This window comes from Mirounga angustirostris, unplaced genomic scaffold (assembly GCF_029215605.1).
Source record: "Mirounga angustirostris isolate CCGP_5_RB_7025 unplaced genomic scaffold, mMirAng1.0.hap1 SCAF_1, whole genome shotgun sequence".
Classification (NCBI taxonomy): domain Eukaryota; kingdom Metazoa; phylum Chordata; class Mammalia; order Carnivora; family Phocidae; genus Mirounga; species Mirounga angustirostris.
In genome coordinates this window covers 184216171-184227089 of record NW_026991709.1, presented here as the reverse complement: position 1 = coordinate 184227089, position 10919 = coordinate 184216171, and the positions used below count along the sequence as shown (strand labels likewise).

The 10919-nt window shown below is 39.7% G+C and overlaps 1 protein-coding gene across 7 annotated transcripts in view; it reads right to left on the bottom strand.

Moving 5' to 3' along the window:
• The window catches only part of ADAMTS9 (ADAM metallopeptidase with thrombospondin type 1 motif 9), a 164398-nt gene that overhangs the window by 64376 nt on the left and 89103 nt on the right, over nt 1-10919 (bottom strand). For all 7 annotated transcript variants that reach the window (XM_064594102.1, XM_064594119.1, XM_064594118.1 and 4 more), the window contains 2 exons: nt 8670-8831; nt 6354-6530 (listed from right to left, as the gene is read on the bottom strand). In XM_064594102.1, the coding sequence (XP_064450172.1) occupies nt 6354-6530; nt 8670-8831 (339 nt within the window). The remainder of the gene's footprint in view (nt 1-6353; nt 6531-8669; nt 8832-10919) is intronic.

Genomic DNA, 10919 nt, shown 5'->3' with positions numbered 1-10919 from the left:
AAAGGGGAGTATCCCTATTGCACTTAGCCACATTTCAAGTGCTCCATATTAGCCACATGGGGCTAGTAGCTTCCATACTGGAAAGTAAAAAATAGAAAACATTTCCATCATTGTAGAAAGTTACCAGACTGCATTGGCCAAGGCATATCCTCTTTCTAATAGGAGAAAGGGGATGCAGATCTGGCTAAGAATAATAGTTTTGTAGGCTCAGCCTGTATTGATTACTTTCCACACTACTTCCAGCACACTCTTTTTTTGGCTGCCAATGTTCCATTTTATAAATTTTTGGAAAGGGAAGTTGTGGTTTTAAAACCACCCATGAAAATGATCCCACTTTAGAGGAAATAAAACAACAAGAAGCAAAGGTGGTGACGTGGCAATCCACACATTCCAGATCTTTTTATTGGTAATCATTAAATAACACAGGGGAAAATGAACCTCAGCCAGGACTTCCCACGCTTGTGTGGAGGCTGAGAACCCTAGCAGGGAGATGGAAAGCCAGGCCCTCTGCTTACCCTGGCTCTCAGACCACTGAACTCATGTCTGGGTTATAACGTAAGGGTGAATAGAAGCACACTCTCTGATAGGAGGTTTTTAAAAGTTCCATGCCACCAGCCAGGGAGCATTTATCCCTGAAAATGATTGTGCAATTGTACATTTAAAAGGAAAGATAGGAGTGACAATTTTTATTTAGTGAACAAAGATCATTAGGAACCCTGTGTGTTCTTCTAAGAGCAATCTGTATTTTTATTTTTGTGATTGTAATGAGGCTGCCAGAGAAAAAGGCGTCAGTTCTTTAATTACATGTGTAATTGGTTTTATTTGTTTAATACCATATTTTCTCCTTCTCCACTTGAATGTATCGCTCTGACTTGTTCACTGCTGTATCCTCAGCGCCTAGAACAGTGCCTGGCTCACAGCTGGCATGTAAAAAGTATTTGCTGAAAAATAAATGATGACCACCCCCCCCCTTTTTTTTTAAAGGAATAACCTAGAATCGTTTACTCCCTCTCCATAAAATAAATCTTCCTCGACTGCCTTTACTAATCAGGATTCCCTCCCAACCAATTAGAGGTGGACTCAATCTCTACCTCCCACTCCACATTCCAAAGTTCCCATTCCTTCCCGTTCCGGAAGGACAACTCGCTGACGGGGGTCACTGAGAGGACCTATACTCCTCCTCAGGGTCTAATAACTCTCCTATCCCTTCTTCCCCCACCTTTGGACTTTTAAAAACTGCAAAAATAAAAATCTGTCAAGCTATCATGAAATATCAGCTGTCCGGGGGCAGGAACAGAGTCTCCCATAGGCATACAATCACTGTAAACAATGAAAAACCAAAAAAGCCAGCTAAGTTTTATCTCCAATGAGATAGATGCAGGCCAGTGTTTTGCTTGTTTTGATTAAAAAAAAAAAACTGTCTTATTTTTAATACTCCATATTGATAGAGCCAAATAATGTATTTCTTATTTCTTTTTTTAAAAGGCACCAGCAGTATACTTAAGATGTGTCTTCATTAGTAAAATCTCTTGTTTATAAAAAATGCATATGCATTTAATGTGATATTCCTTATGGTCAAAATCTTTATATCCTCCTCCTAATCTGGCTAATGTGATAACATTAAAATGAAACAGAGATGTTTTGCCATTCCCAAAAACATAACCAGTTGTTTGAAGTGTTTATAATCACTGGTTATGAGAATTTACCAATACAGAAATAAATTTGGAATTTCTGTGGCTGGAGTCAAACAGACAATATCAATATTAGCTAAATAATGTTGAGGTTGATGAAGTCTGAGTTTTAGGTATACCCTTTATTGAATATCAACAGGAGTTTAAAAAATCATTCTGAATATGGCTGTTTCTATCACATGAAGCAGGATTAATACAGTCAGTATACTGACCCTGACATTTTATTACAGTAGATGATCACATAGTCAAATGGATTCATAAAAGCACCACCCTCATGGGGTAACATGGGGGCTAAATATGTGTGCTTGCTTAACTTGGCTTGGTACGTAGTAAATACTCTGTAAAAGTTAGCTATCGTCATCTGCTTTGGAGGAGTTATCTTATTTCACACCTTATATAAACCTCAAACTCACATAAGGACTCCCTGATTTCGGTCCTTTCAAACCTCAATTACCATACTAAACCACACGTCAAACAGAGGCTCAGCAGGGGCACATGGAACCAATAGGCATCAGGGGTCATCTTTATGAAGTACACTTTTTTCAAAACTGCAGGCTCTCTTAAAACTTCCAAGTTTGCTGCAATCATATTTTATTTTTAATAAGAAATTCTTTCTGAAACGTATTGCAGGTGAACAAATAACAAAACTGACAAACATTGAAGTCTTTTATGGTTATCTGAACACAAAGAATAAGGTGTGGTCAAATTTGTGCATATTAGGTTAGTGTTTTCCTGTCCCTAGCTCTTCTTACATATTTAGAACCATTTCTTTTAATCATTTGTTTTGTCTTCTGGCTATATTTTATCATTATCTACAAATTCAATAAATGGAGCATTCATATTTCATAGTTGAGACTCAGTGAATCAGGACAACAGTATTAGAAAAGAAAAAAACCCAACAAAACGTTAAGCCTTGTATATTTTTGTTTATATCACTAAGCCATCATTTCCAATTCAGAATTTTTTTTAAGTATCCCTTTAAAATACACATTTTAAACTACCCAATTACATAAAGCTTGCCCCAATTGGCCACTCAGATTTGGGAGAGGGACAGTACAAGTTGGAGGGGATTTACAAAATTAAAATGTATCTTTTAAAACCAAAAGAAACATACACATGCATTTCTAATTCACATAGCCTATTTGCCTTTACAGTTTGCTGATAAACACTGATTTTTAAACATTGTATATAAAATTAAATAACATGGAAAAAATAAATATGCTTTATTATATAAACACATAGAAATCTGTACTGCTCAAAATATTCAGATAATACTAGGCTTGGCTGCTCAAAACTGTATTCAGAAAGTACGGTAGTGATATTTACAGTCTTTATTTTTGCTAGAGATAGATGCAGTGAGGTGATAAAATACTGTTGTCAGACATTTTCTCTTCCTACCTAAGGAAGCTGCAAACTTTAATATGGAAAATGAGGTAGACACAAATTCATAAGTTGGCCAGGCAGAAACAAAAGCACAGTTCCTTCGTGAGCTCATAAATTCTCATTATTTGGGTCGACAAGCATTATTCCAAAGCACCTAAAGCAAGGCTCAGAGAACACTTTCAGGTTTGTCATGAAAAACCCCAACAAGCAGTTTCTCCTAAGGAGAACCATGGTCTCCAAGATGACCAGCAAGCAGGTACATGGGGCATGGCAGAAAGGAATGCTACAGGACCAGCTTGGAGAGGTGACATCACCTGCAAGCTCCGTTACTTTCCTTATCTTGATGGCTCTGCTTACTGGCGATGTTGCGGATTTTTAACCTGCTTTGTGCTGCAGTTTGACAGCACAGAGCACTCTTTCCAATGTGTTCTCTAGTGATGGGACCTGTGCATTCCCTCCTCAGTCTGCTCCCAGAACTCCGCTCCCAGGCCTGACTGCAGGAGCCGACTGAAAGGCGTATCAGGGTAAGAACCTTATTTTGAAATCAGCACGTTACCAAGTAAGAGTGCAAGGACACATTCAAAATAGGACAGAAAAGGCTGGATTTTTGGAGGCTGTTTTTCACCATCATGATTCTAAATCTGCAAGGACAAGAGCCAGAACTAAGGGTCTAAAACAGGCACTTGAACCTGACGTTCACCAAAGCTTCATTTTAGAGATTCTGGCAGCTATGCTAACAGTGATGTGGGTTTCTTTCCTAAATACCTAAATACCTAAAAACCCTAAATACCGTAACAGTTGTTGAATGAGGCCATCTCCCTTTCGACCTTGGAAAAGGCCTATTTGCACAGCAGCAAGTTGCTTCTGAACACTATCTCTAGTGGGTGAAAATGTGGGGAGAGAAAGCAACCCTACTGAAGGACTATTTGCTACCCTTGGTCTCTAATAGATCGAGTCGGCTTTCAAGAGAAAGCAAGGCCTTAGCACCTCAAGTATACTTTTTGTTGTTGTTAATTTCACTGTCAGTTACAATGATGAAGCACCATAGGAGTGGCTTTATGGCTATTAACACGATTCACTGAGGTATGCTTAAATTTAGAATTGCTCAGAAATTGTACCAAAGCATCCACAAAAATCAACATAAAAGTAAAATCAAAGTCCTACAGTAAGAACCTGAAAGACTGCCCTCACACACATATTTAAGTAATATATTACAGATGTATCTACTTAAATAAAATGCTTTTGATTTCATTTTTTTAAAAATCACAATGAGAAGCCTTGCACAGGTGGCCTTGCTCCTAGACTGCAGAGGCATTTAAATATATACTCGAATAACGATCGCTTTACAAAGGAAGCATGAAAATCATATCGGCGGCAAAAGTAGTTTCAAAATCCATATATTCTCTTCTGTGTAAAACAGAGCATTAGCATCTCTTTCCCTCTCTTTTTCTGTGTGTGTGTTTCAGAAAACTGTGTGCAGGCCTAAGAAGAACAACTACAATAAAAATCTTAATGTTATCAGTTAAATTAGCAGGTCATATTTTAAGATGTAAGCATTTAAGCTCTTAAAACATCTGTGGGAGAGGGTGGTGATCCTGTGTAAAAAAATTTGAGGGGTATTTAGAAAGCATTCAAGGACGAGAATGCTATGGAAACCAATATAATATACATTATACATTGTATATACTGTGTATACATACACATATATGCATACAGTATATAATATTTTATGATTATACACACACACACACACACACATACACCCTCTGAAGGGTAGGGGATATTTTTGGGTCAACATTAAAGAAAAACAACTTTTTAGAGGGCTAGTAGTTTCTGAGACACAACTCTGATGTGGTGTTGCTGTTGGCCGAGCGAACAAGGTAAAAATATCACGGGCTCAGGAGGGACAATTTCATGACAAATAATCTGTCATAGGTGACTGAGGGAAGCGGGGAGTGCTGGGGGATGTTCCTGACATTCCATGGTCCTTTCTGATCTTTTTCACAATGTTCGCTCTGGGAGGTGCCAGGACTGCAAACAAAATGTTTCGGGTGAATATATATCTGACTCCGCGTGCCATTTCTTACGCTCTTGAATGAAAGCCCGACAGCCCAGCTAACTAGTACCAGGAGAGATGATACTCTACATTTCTCTAGCTTTCTACTTAAGACTAAGTACAGCGGTTATAGAGCTAGGTTCTACCTGCAGATACAATCTCAGACCCGAAACCCTTGGTTCTTAGAAGCATCAACAGGTATGAGTCATTTCACTTCAGTTAATCTGTTCTTTATCTGGTTTCAGGAATGGTCAGGACTTTTCCTCCAAACCCTATAGAATAAAAAAGGCTTGCGGATATGACTTCATATACTACCAAATTCAGATTCAGTGCAATTAATGTATTTACAGAAACATTTACTCTATTTACATGAACCAGCCCTAACGGCTCCACGGATTATAACACAACTTAGCCAAAGCACTGTTTTGACATAGCCGACTTTCTGTTTGCCAAGAGCTGCCCCAGAAGTTTGCATAGTATTTACAGTGGCAAACCTGTCTCGCGATGTCAGCTAAGCAGATAGCAAGGGAAGCCTAGGGCCGAAGCAAAAAAATTGTCTCAAGCGATGGGCTTTGTGTCTTGGGGAAAGAGAGAGAATATTTCGTATACCTCGAAAGGCTCCAAGTCACGGAGTCCAGTGTTGTTGGTCTATTGCATTTTCACAATGATTTCAGTCTATTTTGTGGGCACAGCCTTTGTGGTCACTGAGTTGAGTTTGTACCCGAGTCACATAGAGGCAAATTACAGTCACGGAAGAAAAAAATTGCTTTGGCCTCAATATGCAGGTATCTTCCCCCAAAAGTCAAAACTCCCATAGTTTAGGAAAGGAAGGAATGTTTGCTATTGAGTTGTCTGCTGAAATCACTTTGGAGCTTAATAACTACATGAACTTATTTCATTTCTTTAAAATATCTATATAGACAGTCTTGCTTTTCTAAAAAAAAACAAAACAAACAAACAAAAAAACCAGAAGCTACTTCTTGACATCGGCCCCAGGCCGATATGAGGTACACGTATTTCTGTAAAGTCACTTTGGCAAAATCACAAAACATTAATTCTGTTGTGTGTCAGTATGAAGGAAATCATAGACCACAGCCCAGTTTCAGGGATGCCCTTGTGAGCAGGACAACTGTGTGTCGCCGAGGAGTGCCCCAGAATACCCTGGAATTGGGTCTGTTAGTTAAGATAGTTTGGTTAACAAACATTAATAGTTAGGGCCGTACCGAACTCCAAGGGCCAGTATTCCATGCAGCGTCTTGAGGACAAGCATGTGTGTTACACTGCTCACGATCGGGAGGCTTATCGAGGATTTCACAGCTCAAATCCGGAAACCGTTCACCGCTGGGCCGCTGACAGACCACCAGTCTTGTCCGCAAGCCTCCACCACATAGCTTAGTGCACTGGAAGAAGAGAAAGCAAAGCTGTAGTCACTCTGAACAGCCAGTGACAAATTGTATCTTCTTTCCCGTAAGAACCATTTCTTCACCAAATTCTATCACGGCATTGGGCAAGGGAAGTCTCGAGGTGGACCCAAACTAAATTACCAACATAGTTATATTCGACAGACTGGAACTGTCTACCTTAATGGTAGACACTGTTTATTGAGTGTGTCCTCGTTACCTGTACTAAGTGCTTTTAACAGGTAGTCTCTCATCAAGAGGAGACTCTAATTATGTGCTCCATTTTTACAAATGGGACAAATGAGCTTGAAAGAAGTTAATTAACTTGATCAAGGTCAATGCAATAGCAAGTGACTAGATAAGATTGCAGCCGTTTCTTTGATGGTTATGAAACCAAAAATCAAAAAAATAAAATTCCGTACACCACCCAGTACACCAAATAAAGGATATAATGACTTAGTTGGGTTTATTTTCTGGCAACTTCTAAGAAGCTGTAAGCAACTTTCGGCTCTTCTGTGACTCCAATCTCCAGAGACCGTTATGACGTTACCGTATTTTATGCTCTCTCTGAATCTCGGGATAACGATGACTTTCCCGGGGATGAATAAACAACGTGGCGGGAATGTTGGATAAAGCTCTGACTCTGGCTAGACCCAAACCTCTGAGGCAGGAACAAGTTGTATTTCTTGGACAGTGCTGCTGTGCTCACATCCAGGAACACTGACATTTGGCTCTCCTGCTGTGTCAAGGCCAGATCTCCCACAGAATTTGGAATGATCTGGTCTGTGCTGACAGCAAGCGTCCCAGTGAATGCGTGTACTCTCCTGGCTCCGGTCCAATTACAGAAGCTTAATCACGGGCCCCACAGGACAGAACTCTGTGAGGAGTTTTGGGAAACCCGTAATACATGAGTCTTGAAGCCCGACTCCCTCTTCCTGCCTTTCATCAAAGCCCTCCAGAATGACGTACTGTCAAGCAAAGTCAACAGAACACTCTGTTATGACTTCCTATGATTACCAGGTTATGTGAAAGTGGACATGGGATTTCAGTTAGCCAGGAGTTTGGACTACCGTGCCCACCCGTCTCATTTGTCTTTTTCCCCTCTTGGCACTGGGGTCTCCAAGATGTTAATCCTCATGTTTTATTTTATAAATTTTACAGTCCAGACAGACCAATGCAACAAGCTCTGACTATGTGCTCTCCCTGTGGACTCAAGAGTAGAGAGACACGTTCTTGGTTAATTACACACAAAATAATAAGCATCTAAGCTCTACACAGAAGAGCGGCTAAAAACCCTATTTGATGATAATAATACTAACGATAAACAGTAATAGTAGAGAAGATAATGATTATCATTATTCTAATAGCACTTAACTCTGATTGAAGACCATGTGCTACGTATTTGACACACTATCTCATAGAGTAGTCATGAATTGGTGCCATTATTATTCCCATTTATAGACGGTGCTATAAATATTGGCAAAGTTACATAATTTGCTAAGGCCACAAAGCTTATGAGAGTCACGGCTGGGAGTAGAATCCAGTTTTGTCTGCTCCCAACACTCTACTGCCCCTCATTGGTCAGAGGATGCCACTCTTAAAAGGTAACAGCTGAAGAATTTTATTATTTGATATTATACAGCTAATTATTCTCTTCCATCATTAAAACACATCATCTCTGATGGGAATAACAGCACCTATTCATTCTGGTTTCATCAAGGATTTGAAATACTAGGATTTGGTTTCATCAAGGATTTTAAAGATGCCACGGGAGCAAGACTGCATCACAAACAGCCCAAAGCTATGAAAAAAGATGGTAACACTGTCACATATTTCCCATTACCTTGAAAGTGTCCATATTTTAATCAACAGAGGTTAACCCACAATTTAACCTAGCATTTATCTGCATGCTTTGCTAATTTTCCTCTCCTACATATTTAAAAACTGTTTCTAATTGGTAATACATGCACTCTTAAAATGGTTCAGAATTAAGACAGGTCTCCTGGTTAATCCCAAATCAAGAAGCTTTCACTAGAACTCGTTCTTCATCCTTAAAATAAACTATGAACGGCAGCAGTTTGGTCAGCAAAATCGCTGTGTTTTTTCCGAAGGACATACAAACGGATGGCTCTCTCTCACCTCTCCCCAGTTGCCGTAAGCCCATTGAGGACAAGGGCCAGATTCACAGGCTCTTTGCTCATCGGGTTTTATTCTCTCCATGCAGTCATTTGCGGTGTATCCGTTTTCATCCTGACACACAACCACACGCCGCTGGGACCCACCAGCACAGCTACTGGAACACTGAACACATCAGACATCAGTCAACAGGTTAATCCCTACCTCGATCTGCAGTTTAGGGACACAAAAAGCAGCTGGTTGGAAGGTCAGAGACAAATGTGACAGAATGCCTTCTCAAGGTGTCCAGACAATGGACAGAAGACAAGCACGAGAACTTCCCTTTTGTGGGGCTGTTCCCTGCACATGCCTTCTAAACACCCAGGCAGCAGAAACAGGACTTCTCCTTTACACAAATTAGGACCTCAGTAGGTGTTCAAAAGATGCCCCAGGAATGATAATGTCTTGTGACTTCCAAAGCAGTCCCATTTATTGTCTTCCTTTAACCCATCTGTATCCCTGAGAAGTGCAGGTGTTGTTGATGGACACTGTAGTCTATGAGAAACTGTTTTCTTTTCAAAATCCCAAGTGCTTATTTAGATCCAACATTTGACTCCCCTTTCAATGCAGAGGTCAAATTACATGCTTAACGACACACCAGTTGTTGAAGTTGGGCTTCCATATTAACTCATTCAATTATCCAAAGCATCATGGAATGTCACTTAGACATCATTTCCTCGCAGGGAATGTTCCTTTCTCTCTCTTCACAGTAGCCTCGACTTTAGTGGCTGATGGCAGCAAGATGTGTGTTTTAATTTATTTTTTTACTTCCACAGGACCTTAATTGGATTCCATATTGACAAGCCTCTCTTCAGGGGCACTTTCTGTCTACTGTTCTCTCTCATGGTTGTCACAGAATTATGTTTGCATTTCAGCTAATTTCCCACACAAGCTTCTCATAGTTCTCTTATTTATCTACATCTTGAGTGTTTTTTTCTTTCCACAATGCGCTTATCTTTTCAAAACCAATGTGTTTGCTAGTATCCTTCACTCTGACCCTTAACTTGTAAAATCAGTTTGCCTATAAAAAACCCAACTAGTCCTCAAAGCAGCGCAATTCCCATGAATTATTTAGTAAACCTCCAACTGCACTGGCAACATTTGTTTTTTTAGTTCTGGGTTCCGATGGCAGATTTGTGCTTTCTACCGAACCCTAGCTCAGAGCTGGGTTACTTCAAAATGCCTGCAAACAATGCTTCTCGCTGCTCAGCTTCTTCCAAATAAAGCTGTGAATGTATTTTTGGGCTTATTGCATTGGACCCAAGTTCAATTTCTCTGCCTCTACTGGACAAATTATGTGTTACTATAAAATACATTGGATGTAATTTTAAAATGTTGAATAGGAAAACAGATTTGTGACTTCTCTCTGAGAAAATATTTAGGCAATTTCTGATTTATAAAAAACTCCATCACTATCCTCTGAGGATTCTGATATTATGACTCTAAACTTGAACATACTTCTCTTCTGTTTTTAAACAGCTTAGGACATCACAGAAAGCACAGAATCATTATTTTAATTGACTTTGGGGACCAGAATTTATAATGTTAGGAACTTCCATATTTCAAGTACATCTGTAATATATATTTTGGCCCTTGAATTTTTCCCTTAATAATACAATCTTGTATCATTCTTTTACCATGTCACCTATGAGCATTACTGCCTCAATGAAACGGCAAGCTCTTTAAAGGAGGGTTCAATGTCATAACTTGTGTTTGACCCTGTGTTTGACATTTCTGTTGCTCCCATAGCACCAGTCACAGGATATGTACATCACCGCCTGTCCAATTACAGTTAGTGGAAACACCACCTCTATAAACCACATGCTACCCTCCCTCAAATATGGCTGACTGGAGCAGGGCTGGTCACCTGATCTAAGGCCAACCAATCCATTGGCTACCCAGTGACCAATCAGATGGTTCCTACTGAAAATCTGACCAAAGAGATGGACAGAGCGCTTAGCTGGGGCCAAGCAAGTACACTGCACCGTCTTGAACTATCTGAACCCAGGGCCTGTTTGGGTCTTTATAATCCCATAGATGAATTAAGTGTTGTACATAATTTTTTCCAGGTTCAATTTGGCCTTTTTTTTTTTTTTTGTTAGTAGGGATTCTTAGTTCTATTCCATGTCACAGAATTTCACTCTCAACTTCCTTTGTTAATAATCTGCCTGTCATTTTTTAAAAAGCTTTTATTTATTTATTTGAGAGAGAGGG